At 39.6% G+C, this 18,554-nt stretch overlaps 1 protein-coding gene across 2 annotated transcripts in view; it reads right to left on the reverse strand.

Annotated features, from left to right (window-relative positions):
• The window catches only part of OSBPL1A (oxysterol binding protein like 1A), a 79,653-nt gene that overhangs the window by 48,811 nt on the left and 12,288 nt on the right, over window positions 1-18,554 (reverse strand). Inside the window, exons 4-15 of one of the 2 annotated variants that reach the window (XM_014936920.1) lie at window positions 17,851-17,925; window positions 16,618-16,729; window positions 15,577-15,662; window positions 12,045-12,189; window positions 11,241-11,308; window positions 11,116-11,160; window positions 9,422-9,495; window positions 9,277-9,340; window positions 8,464-8,565; window positions 6,648-6,773; window positions 5,465-5,546; window positions 2,612-2,718 (exon numbers count right to left, since the gene is read on the reverse strand). In XM_014936920.1, the coding sequence (XP_014792406.1) occupies window positions 2,612-2,718; window positions 5,465-5,546; window positions 6,648-6,773; window positions 8,464-8,565; window positions 9,277-9,340; window positions 9,422-9,495; window positions 11,116-11,160; window positions 11,241-11,308; window positions 12,045-12,189; window positions 15,577-15,662; window positions 16,618-16,729; window positions 17,851-17,925 (1,086 nt within the window). Of the gene's footprint in view, window positions 1-2,611; window positions 2,719-5,464; window positions 5,547-6,647; window positions 6,774-8,341; window positions 8,406-8,463; window positions 8,566-9,276; window positions 9,341-9,421; window positions 9,496-11,115; window positions 11,161-11,240; window positions 11,309-12,044; window positions 12,190-15,576; window positions 15,663-16,617; window positions 16,730-17,850; window positions 17,926-18,554 lie in introns of those variants that run through there. The other variant, XM_014936921.1, reaches the window with a different exon arrangement.

An 18,554-nucleotide genomic window follows, 5' to 3' on the forward strand; every position in this document is an offset into this window, starting at 1 on the left:
CCCCCCCCCCCCCCCCCCGCCTTCCGCCCCGCTCCCTCGCTATGGCGTCAGAGCAGCTCCCGCCGTGCGGAGCGGTGAGGTCACGCCTTTTGCTGCTGCGGGGCTGCCGCCTCCCGCAGCCGGCACCGCACCGCACCGCCGGGGACAGGGGCTACGGTGCCCATTCGCTCGCTCCCCCGCCCGCCGGGCGAGGCACCCCGCCACGCCGCCCTCTCCCGCAACCGCTCGGCTGCGTCCCCGCCGCCGCCACCGCACCCGGGGCACGGCGGCACCGGGGGGGAGAGGAGGAGCGGGCAGATGGAGCGTTTGGGTATCACGCTCCTGCGCCATTTCTAACGCAAGGGGAAGCGAGTTGAACGTTTATCTCTTTTTTCCCCTCCCCCCCCCCCCCAGTACCGTATTAGAAGTTTCATTTGCATATTACACAATTATGCTACAAATCCCCGAGATGGGCAATACTAAACAAAAGGTCTCTAAAAGGCAAAAAGCGCGAGCGCTGCGGTGATCCTGACTTAAGTTAGCAGCCTCTCCTCCTTAGTCAAGCAGTGACTTCTGTCTGGTATGCTGGCAATTTAAAAGTTGGAAGGAAAAGAATTCTTCTTAAAGAGGCAAGATAAAAAGGTACCAAGCTTGAGGAAACCTTCATTTGAGAAAGAATCTGATTTCATGGTACACGCACAATACCTTTGAAAGGTACTGTAGGCCAATTAATTCCTATTAATTATAGGAGAGAGTCCTATCAGGGACTTCCCGTAAGAACAAGCTGCAGTCAAACAGTCTATTGACAGCCAGAGGGGCCTTGGAGACAAGCGGATGGGCAGGAAAGATGCTTTTAAACACCAGCCGTAGAGTAACCCTTCCTGAAGGTACTTTGGCAGTTCTGAGTTAACAGCAGAGCATTCACAGCAGCTGTTCCCAAGCATTTACAACCTAAGCCTTAACTTCATTATTGAAATCACTATCACAAGAGAAAAAAAAAAAAAACACTAAAAAGAGATTATTTTTTTAATTAGAGTATTTTAGACAAGTGTTTTTATATTTAGTTTGATACTTTATACTTTTGCTTTACTATTCAATACACTTGAAAGGACTATTAAAGCATTTAATTGAGGTCCTGCTGATGCAGAACCCAACACATTGCTTTCGCAATGCCAACAGAACTACCACTTAGAAATCAACACTGAATGGCAAAGAACAGGGCCCTGTCTTATAAAAAGATGACAAAACCAAATGCTGTGGGTTTAAGAGCAGTAATGCTCAAGGAACGTAACTTTCCAGAAGGGTTCAAGTCTTGGGAAGAGATTGCTGCTGTAATTTCCCTGATGAGCTTATGACATCTTTAAAAGCCTACACGTTTGAAGTTTAAAAATACCAAGACAAAACTCTCCAGGATCACATCATCTCCCTCTGTCATGACCGACTGATTTCACTAGCTGTGGTGGAAGTTCAAGTTCACACCTCAGCCTATCTCTCTGTGCCCAAACCTATGTGCTTCCAGATTAAAATAAGGCCTCTGTAACACCTACTGAGACTGCTCAAGTTCAAGTAAGGTGAAATTACAATTTCACCATATGTTTTGCCATACTCCACTCTGGAAAGCTATTTTAGTCTGGCTTGAAGCAAGATGCCAAGACAATTAAGGAATACTAACTAACACTAAACACCCACTGTTGTAACAATTTCCCCCTCATCTGCAAATGGAACTGGCAACTTTAATATTAGGTTTTCTTATAGAAAGAAGGGAAAAAAAAAAAAAAATCAATGTAAAAAAGCAATGCATGGTCTGCTCTGCTAGAGCTTGACTCAACTTAAGTCTAGACTTGTGACAAAAAGGCTTCAAAAGGAATGTAAAAAAAAAAAAAATAATCTTAAACCAAACCAAGACAATGGAGCCAGTGTTTGCAGCTCACTGTTAAATAACTGGAAGACCAACAACACCAACACAAACCTCTTTTTGAAACTTACTTATGACAACAGGAGCCTGACTGAGGGATTACTGTTATCACAACACAGGAAAGCAAATCTATTCCATGGTACCAGGGTATCTTCTAGAGAGGGGGAAAAATACCAGATCTCCTACGCCAGGAATTAATGAGTTTGACATATATTCCCAAATGGAAGCGTTTGCATTATGTTTAGCACTATACAAGATATTTGTCACTGGGAAAGCCAGAAGTTCAAGAGATAGCATTCGCACACCCACTAAGCACATGGTCTGAAGAACAAATTCAGAAGCAATACTGTTTAACACTTCATCTTGCCAGTACAAAAAAAAAGGATGAAATTTCTCAATATTTTAACCTTCAAATCAGCAAAGCAAATGTTTATTGAGTTCAGGCATTCAGTTTGAACGTTACAAGCAGCAGTTTGTAAGCAAAATCTGGGTCTCTTCTGAACACACAAATACTAATATCCTTTTGTAGGGGAACTTAGCAACTCTTTCTCTAGAAGTATGAGTTTCATCAGACATTCAGGATGCAAAAGGACAGCTTACCAACAACATGAAGATCTATGGGGGCATGTATTTATTTTTATAACAGGTAAGCAGGGAACTAGCAAAATACACTAAGCTATTCAGATCCTTTATAGATCCACACAGCACAATACATACCCCTTCTTGCTTCGTGAACAGGTTGAGGCAGTCAGCCAGGGCCTCACAGGTTTCCTGGGATACTTCAGAGACCACATCAACTTTTTGCAGGAGGGGAGAAGATATTCCTGAAAGTACAAAATTAGTAGCGTTAGCAGGGGGTAGACACATTGTAAACTACAGTATTCTCTTAATTATTTCTTCCTCTAGATAACACAGCCATAACATTTATATCCTACAGGAAGGCTGGTGCACTGTAAAGATCTGTGTGAGGAAAGGGCAAGCAAAAGTAGCACTGAGGGAATGTAACTTCTCTCTTTAACACCCTTCCTCTAGCACTCATGTAAGTGGCACACGGATGGATCAAGTTTCTCTTTCAGCACAGCTTTGGAAGCTGAGGCAGCAAGACCCTGGAAAAGTGACTACCAACAACCTCCTTTTAACCACTTTCTAGACTTAAAAGCCTCAAAGTCACCAGGTGTCAGAATTCAAATACAAAGGATACTGCATTGGTTTAATATAAGTTAGTGAGAACCTGTAGCTTTTTTTGCCGCCTTCTGCCATGGTATTATACAGAAGAGAAAGAGCTTACTACTGTGCAGCTGAAGATTTAGGTTTGGAAAATAGAGGGAGAGTTACAAGGACACTGGTCAATAAAAAGGGAAGGAGATCTTATTTTCATGGAGTCAGCTGGACAAGTAGCACAGCCTGCAGAGCAATGCCACCTTGCATCCTGACTTCTATGGCCATTTATAGAAGGGGCTACGTGTTTAGAACCAGCAGGAAACTTTAATAATCAAATCAGCTGGTAGAAATTATTTAATATTTCAGTTAATCTTTGAAGTTTTGTGATGTGCAGCAATTCCTCAGAAGTCAAGCAAACCACTCCCTCAGGAAGCATACTTGTTGCAATTAAAAGAAGTGTTCATTTTAGTGGCTGCAGACTCCAGCATCAGTTGATACCATTTAGTAACACAGGTGCTTCAAGTTGATGTCACACCAACAAAGACCAGGAGGTCCAGCAGTGACAGTTCTTGAATTCATTCTGCAACTTACACTGTTTGTGCAGGACAAGATACAGTACATATCCACACACTAACTGTCGTCTTTGATACTAAAGCTCACTACTGACTGAAATTACAAGTCTCTACTTAGAGCAGCTATCAAGAACAGTGAGCACCTCTAGAAGGAATTGGTATGGGCAGCACACCTACTATGAGAGCAGGAGGCATCTTTGTGATAAATAATATGCATAAATCTCAAAGATACCTGGATTTAGACTCACATGTTGAGACAGGAAGGGAAAGAATTTTAAATATCAGGTCCCATTCTTATATTACTCAAAAACTTTTAGCAGAAATTCCACCTGCAAGGACTTTTAACTCATAAATTTGCATTCTTTTGGAGCCAAAGGACTTGAGTACTTTAAAGATACCACATCAACCCAGTGTGAGAACTGGGTGAGCTGCAGCAGTTTTCTCTGTTGAGAAGTACAGAGCTTACACATGGACTTGGAAACAGTTCACTGACCCATCATGTTACAAACATCCATTAGGAGGAAAATAGGAACTTCTTACTGCTATTGGCCAAGACTAGAGGTTCCTAGGAAAGGAAAGCTTTTGCTTGACTATGGGGTTTGGTTACTCAAGTTGTGTAGTTTGGGTTTTGTTTGTTTTAAAAAAAAAAAAGCTGATGTCCTTCCTGGTTCTTCAGGTAAGCAATATGGGGTCAGAGAAACTGCCCCTACATCCCTACCAAAGGGAGTTTTATTCACCTCATACTGATTTTCAACTGCTTTTTGTGAAGAATTTGTTTTATTGTAATACAAGGGTTTCCCAATAAAACACTCTTGTGTTTTATGAAACCTTACTTTTCTTTGTGAAATAAAAGTTCATTTAGTGTAAGATACGATAATACCACACAGTAACTTAACCACCCAGTAGCACATGGAGAAAAATCTGTATTCTAGACTCCTTTTGGAAAGACACAGTGATAGAAGAGGAAGAACTTTTTTCCTCCCAAAACTGCTATTTTATTACAGAGTACAGATAAAAAACTTGTTCTCCAGTTTGAGATACCTAAGTTTTAGTCACAATATGTAACTAGGATTCAGGTTCAAAGCAGCAACTGTTAAACATTCTTACAGAACTCTTTTGTGTTTTTAATACATGAGCAACTTCTGTACATGTTTAAGGCATTACATGAAGTAAGTTCTAATCTCTGGCACCTTGATATCTGTACTATTTTTTGGCAGTTACGCTGAAAAAATCCAGCTGTTTATTTCAGTGTTATTATTTCAAATGAAGCCCAAAAAGTTCAAATCTGGCATAAAACTCATGGCAGAAGTCTATGGACTACATCCCATCACACTGTGCTTCCAGTTTCCTGTACAGTTTTGTGATTTCACTTCACACCCTTTTCATCATGCCTCAGCTTTCATTGTGTTTCTAGTCACTACAAGTAAGTTTTTTGAGGGGAAAGGTAGAATAAGACAGCCAGCTCTCTGTGCCTGTCAGGGGTCACATGCTCTGCAATAAGCTAGCAATTACTGATTTTTCAAAACCTTGAAAGTTAATCCCTACATTATATTCCTATGATACTACTCAGTAAGCACTATACCTAAAGGCAGTTTCACTACATTTACAGCCACCAATAAAATGTCTATCAACATACTTCTTAGTTTTTTCTCCAAATCTGAAATCTTAATTCTTCACAATTATTATAATTTTATTTTATTTTCATCTCTTTGAGGAAAACAGTTCCGTATTTTCAAGCTCCTGAAAATTTAATTTCAGTGAAACTGAAGCATGTGCTGCTTATAAGAAAAAACTAGTTGCCTGGTAACAAACTGCATTTTAGAAGAATAAATTTTACCTTTTGTAGCATCCAAAGATTTAACCATTGCAAGAAAGTCTGAAATCTCTTTACTGAGTCTTTGTTGACATGCTTGTGCTTTCTGTAAGACAGCAAGGATAGCTAGTTCAGAAGTGCCTTGTTCTAAGGAAAGTGTATGTTTATTGTTTTAACTATACTCAAATTTTTACATTTGTACAGAATTAAGCCTTAATAAAGATTCTCAGTGACAGAGACTGATATGTTAAAACTGAAAGAAATTACTTGAATTACCTTCAAAGACACACAAGCAGACAGAGTATTTGTGCACATAATATTGCTGACTGGTTCTTGTTTACACATTCCTCCCTTTTTTATTAAAAAGTTTGAAAACCCAGGACAGCCATTACTTGTTCTTTGACAAGCCAAAGGCCAAAATAAGTAAACGCACAGGTTAACTGATGTATGGCAAGTACAGCAGAAATCCAACCCAAGATCATATTCCAAGCCTGCATTTGAACTTGGAGACAGTTATCTATCAAACAATACCATTTCTTCTGTAGGCTGCTGGGAACTGCCAGCACCTGTTATCCTCCCATCTCTGTTCCACCATGAACTTGTACCACAAGGTACTGTACAAGCTACTTGGAGTTCAGTCACATGAAGATTTTTGCACTGCAGCATCAGCGTTCCCTTAAAATAAAGGGGTTTAAAGTATTTATATGGCAAAAAGCAAGAAACACAGGCTGAATGCCAGAATGATCAAGGAAGACTAATTTCCATTGGCGGTCTGAACAATCACTGTGCAATGCATCCAATATGACCTGAGGTGTTAGAGAATCGTTTCTAAACCATTTCATTCCCTCTTTTAGAGAGGCCGAGCTCACTGAAGGTTAGCTTTTTTATCCTCCAGCCTTGGTGTCACCAAGTACAGTGCACAAGGCTCCCTCTCCTGGCTGAAAGTCTCAAGCAACTTTCTACCTTGCAGTAATGCTGGTAAAACTGAAAAACACAACCCTGCAGCTGTGATAAACGTGCCATTTTGTGCAAACAGTCCGAAGAGGAATACATGGCAGTAAGCTGTGCAGACACAAGCAGCATTTATGCATCCACAGAAACAGAGAATCATAAATGTTAGCCAAAAGCACACTAAAGTATTTCAATACAAAACAGTACAATGTGCAACTGCCTAGGTGCATGAGCCACATCAGTAGTCAATACATACTTTTAGAGTATCCTGTAGGTCTGTAACAGATACCGTCTCATCTTCCTCATCATCACTACTCAACTGTTCCTGTGTGCAGTAATGAGTGCTATATGCAGAGTGGTCTTCTATTGCTTCCAGCCAACTCTGAATGGAAAAAGCCAGAGTTAATACACATTTCAATGGGCATCCCCAGAAGGCAACAACATACATGCAAAAGAACAAATTAAAATTTGCTACTGATGTGAATAAGGTGTTCATTAATAAAATGAGACATCTTAATGATCAGAAAATAGATTGCAAAAATTGTAACTTATTCAAGACGAGATATTCTATGGTCAGAGTGCTATCTAGTATTTCAAACTTTAAGGAGAAATGCCACCAACACCTCAGTCTATCCAAGGACACATAGAAAAGCTGTATCAATTAAGAAAAGACTGTAGGGGATGTATTTTGCATCTTTGGGTTTCTGTTCAGACAGAAAAGTGCCTTGAACAAAGACTGCCTTCTTATGCATGACTAACTCTGTGAACAAAACCTCAAGCACTATTATAATTAAAAGGTAGATTCTTGTCGTGTTCATAGAATCACAGAGTGGCAGAGGTTGGAAGAGATCTCTGGAGGTCATCTGGTCCAACCCCTCTGCTCAAGTAGGGCCATCTAGAGACAGTTTTCCCAGGATCATGTCCATACTGCTGTTGAATATCTCCAAAAATGGAGACTTCACAACCTCTCTGGACAACCTGTGCCAATGCTCTGTCACCCTCACATTTTTTTCTTATGTTCAGAGGGAATTTCCTGTGTTTCAGTTTATGCCCACTGCCACTGGTCCTGTCACCAGGCACCACTGAAAAGAGCCTGACTCCATCTTCTTTGCACCCTCCCTTCAGGTATTTACATACATTGCCAAGATCCTCCTGAGCCTTTTCAATGCTGAGCAGTCCCAGTTTTCTCAGCCTTTCCTAGTAGTAGAGATGCTCTGGTCCCCTTAATCATCTTAGTGACCCTTTGTTAGGCTCTCTTCAGTTTGTTTGCATCTCCCTCATAGTGGGGAGCCTGAACTGAACACTGTACTCCAGCTGCTTCTGCCCCTACTTCATCTCTAGATAGTATACCTATAGAAGTCCAACAGTGACTACACTACAAACAGCCCTTAAAAAAAGAAAAAAATATTCTTTGTTTCAGACCCACCTTTTAAGAAAATTAATTTATTAGGTCATCTTAGAGAATGGCTAAGAGTAAGTAGAATATACCATCAAACATTCTTTTGTTCAGGATAATAAACTATGAAAGAAAGTGCAACAGCAGACCCACCTTTTAAGAAAATTAATTTATTAGGTCACCTTAGAGAATGGCTAAGAGTAAGTAGAACATTATTTCGTTCGGGATAATAAACTATGAAAGAAAGTGCAACAGAAGGAAGTTACAATAGAGGTTTACCACATGGAGAAGTTAAAGAAAAAGAGGAAGCCGTAATACAGACACAGAGGTGGAAAACAAGGTGGCACTAATTTTAAGCAGAATGACAAGCTGTCCATTTTTTTGCTATTTAGTCTATGGTAGTGCTGAAAGATTTAATATATGCACTGATAATACCAAGCCTTGATGATCAAGCTACTGAACCCACTACTAATGCACCCATAGCAAGTAGTATGCAAATTATTCATTACAGAAATTATTACACTTTAAAGCCTTTGATAAAGAGTCATTATTACCTCTCTAGTTTGAGAAGGGAGGCTATTTTTAGGAATCTTGAAACGATGAACTGTGTCATCAAAACATCTGACGGTATGCAAATTATTACACTTTAAAGCCTTTGATAAAGAGTCATTATTACCTCTCTAGTTTGAGAAGGGAGGCTATTTTTAGGAATCTTGAAACGATGAACTGTGTCATCAAAACATCTGACAGAAAAGAAGCAACTGTCTGTAGATTTTACCTAAAGGAATGTGGAGAAAACACAGAATTAGTATAATGAATGGGTAGAAGAGACAAAACTTAAGAGTAAGCAAAGTAGGGAATTACTGTTAACTCAGAAGTTTTTGCCTCAGTTTTGATGCATGTTATAAACAACACCTGGCCTGTTTTCCTGCTGTCCTCTGTTCATTCCTTCTAAAACAGACTCTCACAAGCATAATGGAATTTAAGGAAGTTTTCCAAAAGCCACCTTCAGGATAGATCAGTTCTCCAACTGAGTTCCACTTAAGTTACACAATCAGTCACAAGCAGCCAGTGACAGCTACAGGAGGAACTACAGCTTTGCTACTCTGCATCACATGCTCCAAATAGTTGTTTTGCAAACTGAAGAGGCCTGCTTTTAGGAAGCCTCGCATCACATGCTCCAAACTGAAGAGGCCTGCTTTTAGGAAGCCTTATGTTTAAAAGACTTTGGAAAGAAGTGAAGAAGCATTATGGCCACTTTACATATAATATTTTTCTTCAAGACTTTGGAAAGAAGTGAAGGAGCATTATGGCCACTTTACATATAATATTTTGCTTGACAAAAACCAGCATTTCTTGCAACAGCACAAGTTTTCCACCTTTTTTATAACAAACACATGTTTACCAACCTAACTGAAGTTTTCATAATCTAGGTATGTAACACCAATACATAAAAAACAATAGTAGTACAAGTCATTTCACTTCTTACCGTGCAGACGGCTTGTGTTAGATGCTTACATCCCTGACGATGATCATTATTCATTGCATCAGCTCTTTGAAAGAAAAAGAGATTGAATAAAGTGAAGATGGGAATTATTTAAATCTCTTTGCACAAATTTAAACACAGAACTTACTGTCTCCGATACCAGGAAAGGACTCCATGTTCTAGAACTATCCAGTAGAGTTTCCAACCAAAAAATCGTGAGTTCTAAAACAAAAATTAAAAAAAAACCAAAACAAAAACAAAAACAAAAAACAAACCCAGCAAAGGTTAATAGCTGAAGAGTTACTATTCCCAGTAAGTATCTTGGTGATCACAGCAACCCAAGAATACTTTACAATTACAATGCTGTTCTCTCTGAGAGCTTGAAGGCTATTACACAAAACTAGCAGTCATTAGGAAAACATTTTAGGTTATACGTATCTTGGTGATCACAGCAACCCGAGAATACTTTACAATTACAATGCTGTTCTCTTTTTCGGAAATACCTAAGCAAAGGTTAATAGCTGAAGAGTTACTATTCCCAGTAAGTCTGAGAGCTTGAAGGCTATTACACAAAACTAGCAGTCATTAGGAAAACATTTTAGGTTATACGTATCTTGGTGATCACAGCAACCCGAGAATACTTTACAATTACAATGCTGTTCTCTTTTTCGGAAATACCTAAAGACAAAAGTTTTGTTGAGCCTGCTACTCAGTGAGAACTAAAATATTACAGTGCTGCACTTTTTAATATTACAGAGGTTTTTGATCACCACACAATTCTACTTCATAAAATCAAATGAGAAATAAAACACACTGAGATACCCAACTATTCAGCGAGAACTAAAATATTACAATGCTGCACTTTTTAATATTACAGAGGTTGTTGATCACCACACAATTCTACTTCATAAAATCAAATGAGAAATAAAACACACTGAGATACTCAACTACAACATTTAACCTTTCACAAGTTTTAGTACGTAGCTCTGGTTTAAAAACAGTTCCTTATATTACAATTGTGAATGAATAAATAGGAAAATTTACACTGAGGAAAACTTCAAAGGTTTCATCAAGGAACATAAAAAATAAGGATTCATGTAGAAGAATTAGAAAACTTTTTTTTTTTAAAGAGGGAAAAAATAATTCCCTTGAGATCAAATGAGAAATAAAACACACTGAGATACTCAACTACAACATTTAACCTTTCACAAGTTTTAGTACGTAGCTCTGGTTTAAAAACAGTTCCTTATATTACAATTGTGAATGAATAAATAGGAAAATTTACACTGAGGAAAACTTCAAAGGTTTCATCAAGGAACATAAAAAATAAGGATTCATGTAGAAGAATTAGAAAACTTTTTTTTTTTAAAGAGGGAAAAAATAATTCCCTTGAGTATCAAAGCAAACCAAGCTTTAAACAGCTATTTGACTTTTCCAGAAAGTGGTGAACTTATGGCAAAATATTAATCACAGACTATTAAACATTAAAACAGCTATTCAAGAAAGGAGAAAAAAAAATAAACCACAAAACCAAAAACATTTTGCCTGCCACAGAGACAAGGAACAAAACCTTACTAGAGTAAATCTTTGCAACAAAAATTACCAGGAAACGAAGAGAGATTTTAGGGACCAAGGTTAAGATCAGAATGCCATGAATCTTGTAACTGCTTCAGTCAGCCCATCTATAATTTACCCAATATACTAGATTAAAGTCAAGTCATTTAACAAATGTATTATTGAAGAGTTCACTCATTCATCAGCTCTCACTTAAGTACAAAAAAGGATGTACTAACATACTTTGAGATCTTATAAGGTATTTTTAAAAAAGGAATTAAGACATACCTTCCATAGGAGACCTTCATACCGTCTCAGGGGTTTGTTGATAACCTGAAGAGAAATTAAAGCTCATGTAGGGATAGCTTCAACTAGACAGCCTTGGCATTTTGAATTGATACAAAAGTTCCTACCTTTCCAGTTTTACCTCCCAGTAGCAGTTTCATTTCTGCACCTTGGGCTAGATCAAGGGGTGTCTGATCTGTTTAGTAACCAAGATGAGGCATGAGAATCTGATGCAAATAAACCTAGACATACTTAAAAATAATCACTCTGACATTGTGTACCCATTAAAGTTTGGTCCCACAAGAATGTACGTTTACTTGGAATTGGGGAAGATTAAGTTCCTCAGGAGCAGAAGACTAAAAAGGCTCTGAACTTTAGTGCACTGAACTGTCCTTCAGAGTTCTACAAGCCACAGGGAGGCCTTTGCTCTTAATTATTTGTTTTCAGCTCTTCAGCTAGGTAAAATAGTTCAAAATATCCACAAATATCAAGATAGCGGAACTTTTAATCTGATTACAAATTCACAGTGTGCATAACATCAGCATAAAGTTTTCCTGGATGTGCTTTTATAGAAGCTGCCTTCTGAAGAGTCACTGTCTTGGCCACATCTTCAATCTTATCACTTTTTTGTTACCTGCGTTCAATGTTTAGCATCAAGAAAACAAAAGCCAGGCACATTTCATGGTTAAGACAGGCAAGTTTTCTAGAAATTAATAAGTTTGGAAAATAAAAGCACATATGATAATTATTTTGCTACAGCTTTTCAGTCTCTTGCAATTTACTCATTGTTAGGTTTTCTCTATTAGTGATACAAAGCCTGTGAAGCACTGTAAGACTTTTCCTGATCATTGACCGGAAAGTAACATAATTTATTGAAGCTGTTAAATTTCTGTCTCCTCATAACACTTTATGTACTTTCATTTGGTACTCACCATTCTTGTTCCTTATTTTAGGATCTGCTCCATTTTTTAGAAGTTTCAATGCACAGTGCTTATGGGCACGGTATGCTGCACAGTGCAGTGGTGTGTTCCCCATCTGATCTGTACAGTTGATATCAGGTGGTTTGGGCTTGTTCAACTGAAAAAAAAGCAAAGTTTTGCTTACTTATTAGTCTTCCTCCCTCTCCAGATGGCCACATTCATTCTTTTGGAAGTTAGCTGTTCCTAGCTAGGATACTTCAGTGTAGAACTAGCAACAAAGAGGGGATGTAGCAAGTGTTATGAGAAGGGCAAGGACTACAACAACCAAGATAGAGGTTGAACTAGAGTAAGGAACTTCTCAGGTTTTTGCTTGCTATACCCTTCCACCTCTACTGCACAAGATCGAAACATTTATCCCTGTCACTGCAGAGTGACAGAGGGAGTTCCCCAGCATTGAAGTTCAGTCATTTGTATTGCTAGAATAGCCCTGTTTGATTCTACTGCCAAAATCTGCTGCTCTCCATCGAAGAATCTCAGACACAGTCTGAAATAGTTGGCATGGGCCAGTGCTAAATCCAGAACATGTGGCCACTCTGTTTCAGGGAGTAAGAATTTCACATAGAAGGGTGGCAGGCCTGCCAGTCTCAGTGCCAGTGCTGTCCTAGGCCATTTAGAAGCTTCAAGTATAGGTAGAGTTGTGGTTTGGGCTGGCTTGGCCAACGACAAGATGACAGATGGTCTCCCCCACCTCTCGCTTCAAGGAGAGGAAGAAAAAGGATAAAGAGATTTTTGAGTTTAGGAAAAAATTAAACTACTTTAATGAAATAATAATAAAATAAAAAGAAAATAATGAAATAGATACAGTATATATAAACAAAACCATATCAAGTTCCCAGGAAGATGTCACCAGTGGGCACTGGGAAAGTTCCAGACTGGACGCAGTGACAAATGGGAATCAAATGGGGAATCAAAGCCAGATGAACTGACAGGGTCTTCCTTCGGCATCCGTCAAAGAGACTCAATGAAAAACAACCCTTGAAGAGGAGCCAACCTGATCCCCTTTGATCCCTCAGCTTTTATACTGACATGGCAGATGGATGGAAAGACCTGGAAGCCCTGGTGGACAATAGGATGACCATTACCCAGCAATGTGTTCTTGTGGCCAAGGAGACCAATGGTCTCCTGGGGTGCATTAAAAACAGCATGGCCAGCAGGTCAAGGGAGGTCATCCTGCCCCTCTGGTCTGCCCTGGTGAGGCCCCACCTGGAGTATTGTGTCCAGTTCTGGGCTCCCCAGTTCAAGGACAGGCAACTGCTGGAGAGGGTACAGCTCAGGGCTACAAAGATGATTAGAGGCCTGGAGCATGTCTCTTATGAGGAGAGGCTGAGGGACTTGGGTCTTTTTAGTCTGGAGAAAAGACTGAGGGGGGGATCTGATTACTGTCTTTTTTCAGTGGTGCCCAGTGACAGGACAAGAGGAAATGGGCACAAGCCTGAATATAAGAAGTTCCACCTAAACATGAGGAGGAACTTCTTTCCTTTGAGGGTCACAGAGCCCTGGAACAGGCTGCCCAGAGAGGTGGTGGAGTCTTCCTCTCTGGAGACATTCAAAACCCAGCTGGACGCGTTCCTGTGCAACCTGCCCTAGGTGAAGCTGCTTTGGCACGGGGGTTGGACTGGATGATCTCCAGAGGACCCTTCCAACCCCTTCAATCGCTTTGTGATTCTTTAACACCCCATTGGTCAGTTTGGGTCACCTGACCTGCCCAGGCCTCCTCACGGGGTAAACGGCCATGTCAGCTGACCCTGGTTGCCACGGCAACAAGCGTACACAGGAGCCTCCCTCACTCAACAGGGAGTGGGCCCTGCTCCACCCCACGCTGGGCCAGGTACTCTGTTACACAAACATTTCAGTTCTTGCTGCATTGTGAAGTCTACTGTGGGAACGTAGGATTAGAGCAGCTACGAAAATGAGGAAAAATAAAATAAAAAAAAGAAAAAAATCTGAGTTTTACTTAGACATAATATAAATGTTTTGAGAAACTGACCCCAAAGAGAAGGATCATTAAGCATGATGCTACTACCCACCCTAAAATACCACTACACTTCTACGCAAATATGAAACCTGTGACTGTTGGATGTGTACATGGGGGTTGGACTAGATGATCTTTAAAAGGTCCCTTCCAACCCAATCCATTCTATGCAATGTCAGCCATTGTAGTTAGGTTTCCAAGCCAAATGGGACTGCCTCAACAGAAAGGCTAAGTTACTGTTAAGCAGTCTTAGGAGACTGGTCACAAATGCATGACAACAATTTTAGAGAAACGAAGTTTCGGCCTTCTGCATAGCCCTATGCTATCTTAGAGAAACTACTCCATAATAACAGAATTCCTATGGCAGCAATTTAGGTTAGCATCAACAGTAACCACCTTAAATGTGCTTCCAAAATAGTCCTATAAAGGATAAACTGCTGCAGCTGTTACTCACAGTTCAAGTGAAAAGGGAACGAAAGTCAAAGAAACAGCTTTTGGAAGTACAACCTCATTAATACTGAGGTCAAATACTTGCGTTCCTGAGGATTCCTAGGTTTTAGCTCTTTCAGACTAGAAGAGATAAATTTAGAGGATAGAAATAAATTTTGAATAGGTGTTCACTTTGGGTTCTATGCAGAAAAGTAAAGAATATCAAATTTCTCAATATACAAATCTCACCTTTGTGAATTCTCCATTAGAAGCAAATAGAAGTATTCAGACTGTTTTGATACCTTAAAAGGTATTACTAAAGGTGTTAATGAGGTAGAAAATGTTCCACACTGCATCTCTTTCCAAGGAAACTCTTCAGGACTCTCAAAAGACTGTATTCAAGCACTGAGACCCTGCTTCAAAATCCAACTGGATATGATACTGGGCAATATGCTCTAGTTGGTTGTGCTCTGCAAACAAGAGTTGGACTAGATCACCTTCAGAGGCACCCTCCAGTCTTGATTCTTCTGTGATTTGCTTCTCAAATAGGCTTACCACACCATGGTAGTGTTCAGCTTGAATTACTACAAGTGTACACATGCACACATATACAGTTTTCAGGTCCTGCTCAGCCTGAAATCGTGTTGTGCACAAGACTGTCCATTAAAAATTACAGAATCTTGAGCTGCAACAGATGCTAATGACAAAAACTGAATTTCAATATTTAAAAGGGGCCATGCTGTGGTGAAAACCTAAGCACCCATGACATTAAGGCATCCACAAAAACATAACCAGCTTATGTCAGTAGATGTGGAACCATTGCACTACGATTTACAAATAACTGAAGACTATTTAGAAAACTATAACATGGAAGAAGCTGGAAGCCATTGTTTTGCAGCCTCCAACACGGAGGATGGAAAACCCTTGGGAGTTCAGCACCCTACCAACATAACAGAGTACACAGGACTAATATTCTAAAGTCACAGCACTTTGAAATGCAAGGCCTAATGTCAGATGTCATTACATTACCATTATGGCTTGAAACACTTGACAGAGAAGTATTAGAAGCACTTGAATGCTTACCAAGGCAGTCAGTTTCCCTGCTTCCCCTTCTCTTGCTGCTCCTAAGAGTTCTTCTTCCAGTTTCCTTTCTTGTGTCCTTTCCACTGCTATTAAAAAAAACAACACCAAATTTAAGGTCTGTCTCAAAGTATCAAGTACATATAAGACTACAGCAGTCAAGAAACTCTATCAAAACAAGTCTAGAGAAACAAAAGTTTCCAGTATTATTTATTTAGGACAGGTATAAATGGAATACTTCTTCAGATAAGTCCACGTCAGAACAAAAATATGTTCAAAAACATGTAATATTTGACAAGATGTGTGAGCGTGTAAATACATGTACATATATGTTTGTTTTGTTGGGTTTTTTGGTGCTGTTTTTTTTTTTTCCAAACACAACACAGCCCCACTCCCTAATAAAAGGGAAACCAGGAAAACTACATGACACCCCCATCAGATCTTCCCTGTGTTCTTTTCTGTTCCTCTTCTACTCTTTCTCTCATCCTACAATTCTCTAACAATCCAGCAGATAAGCAGAGGACTGTTATCTGTGCCCTCGCATGTAGAATCAGAAGAGAGATCACTTTGCACATGTACAGTCTGTGGTATTGGACACAGAGCTTCAGCAGTACTCAGGAGTATCACATAATAATACCAGGAAGCAACACAGTTCTTGAATTCTCCAAAGCTATAAGCAGTGAGCCTATAGAAGTATTTGGACACCATCTCTCTAATGTTCAACATCTGTGAGGCAATGGAGGAAACAAGGGGAAGAGTTTTGGTTTTGTTTTTTTTTTCTCCTTTTGACATAACCTCCAAGACTGCAATAGCAAGTCCTTAACTTGATCAAAAACTGGGTCCCCAAGTCACTTGCAGACATATTGTGGGAAAAAAAACTCCAAACTGTCAGTACTGCAGACAAGAATCCAAAACTGTAACTTTTTTCTAATGACCAAATTTACAGAGAAAAGTCAATTGAGCTTCTGTAACTTGCAAGAGAAAAATCAGCTTTTAGAATGTGTAAGTGTTGAAAAAAAGCAGGCTATGCCCTCTTAAAGTTACCTTCCAACATATTCCTTATGTCTTTATCATGAGTAACTTCTTTTGCGGTCTCTCCACTCCCATTAACAATAGAAGTATCAGCATTATGCTGCAAGAGTAACATCACCACCTCCTGGAAAACAATTTGAAAAACACTGCTTATCTATCTCTGCTATGGCAAGGCCACAATCAGGCTTTCCAGCTATTGACATCCTGTAAGATGAGCTGCGTAACAGCTTCTCACCACTGCTGACTTACAAAAACAGGAAGGGATGTTTTAGAGAGATTGAAGAATGGGAATAACTGCAACCTTCCCTCTCACATCAGTCAGGCTGAAGAAACTAGCAGGAGATTAGTTATAGCTGAAGAGACCCACTCTGTTACAAAGCTGGTGTACCTGGCATCAATACTGAATTTGACAGATAAAAATAGTAGGATTGGCTCTTTTGAGTCACTCCTTCAGAAGGCCTTAAAGGTTATCCATAGAGATACTACTAATTAGGCATGTAGGGAACAATCAAACTAGCCTCATGTTACACGCCTATAAAAAGCTCTTTAGTTCTAGCTTTCTATGAAGAAACAGCACTTCCAGACACCCAATGGATCCGTGTGTCCTAATTGATAGGGGTTCTTTTTCCCCCTCCAGAAGCCATTAAGATGAAAACAGTATGGTTTCTCTCAATGTAAATATTCAGTTAGGAGGAGCAATCGCTACTCCTTTCACTACATCAAACATACCAGGCACAAACACAAATTAATCTGTTGTATTTTAGCAGTAGACATGAGATTTTACACTGGTTTCCACATGGTAATTAGCACCTGCAGGTAGAGGTAGCAAATGGTTCAGCATTTTCTCTGACACACAGCAGAAGCAGAACAGAAGGAGCATCAGTTAGTTACACAACTGATGCACAGTGCTACAGTGGAAAATGACAACTGTTTCTTTCTATCTGCCAGCAAAATCTTCAACAATAAAAAGTAAAAAAATAGATTTGATAAAGTATACCAGTGAAAACTATGGGCCAGTCTTCTGATGTTTGCAAGAAAAGATATTGTAACATGTTTTTGTTTTGGACAAAGTTATACCAGCTAAGCAATATGCCTACTTCTTTTGAACGCATTGCACCAGAACAGACAGTAAGTCATTTCTAGACACTGTGAAACATCTTTTTGAAGTGATCTCATTGCTAGTATTTCTTCACTAATTCCATGACTGAAGCTTAAAAAAGAAAAAAGAAAGCAAACATACTTTACCTTACGTCCTGTGAAAGCCGCACGATGGAGTGGAGTGTCCCCCATGTCATTCAGCACATTCACATCTGCACCAGCCTAAACAACAAAACCAAAAGACATCTGAATGTCCTTCCAACAAGAACTACATAGCTATTCCATTGACTGAGGGAAGGGAGAGGACAGGACACTAAGGCAGGCGTCTTGGCCAATTGGATCAGAACTGTAACACAGCCATCCTGGAAACAAAGATAAGTACATATGTAAGATTCATAACCAGCAATCTATAAACTGCTTGAAAAAGGAAAAGCCCCCTGCGTTTTTTTCTAGGCAACTCTCTCACTTCTCACCAGCCTCCCGGTGCTCCTGATTTAACAAGTGTCATTTTCTCTAGGCACCTATTGCTGCTCTTTCACTAGAAGCGAAAACTTCCCCGTCAGCATTAAGATTGTACCATCTAAAACTTAACCTTTTGTTTCCTCCCTTTTCTCTTCTACAATCTTTGTCTTGAATCTCCCTTCCTTGTCACATATCCCATACTTCTCTGAAAGGAAGACTGCTTGCACAGACATTGTTCCAGGAAACCAAGAAATCCTACCTTTTTTTTTTCCTTAAGCATTTCTTCTACACCACTTTACCTAACCTCTCAAAAAGTCAAAGAGAGGGAAAGGTATATATAACTTTATCACATATGTGTAGATCACATAATTTAGCCAGATCACCACTGC

This window comes from Calidris pugnax, unplaced genomic scaffold (assembly GCF_001431845.1).
Source record: "Calidris pugnax isolate Ruff unplaced genomic scaffold, ASM143184v1 scaffold51, whole genome shotgun sequence".
NCBI classification, from domain to species: Eukaryota; Metazoa; Chordata; class Aves; order Charadriiformes; family Scolopacidae; genus Calidris; species Calidris pugnax.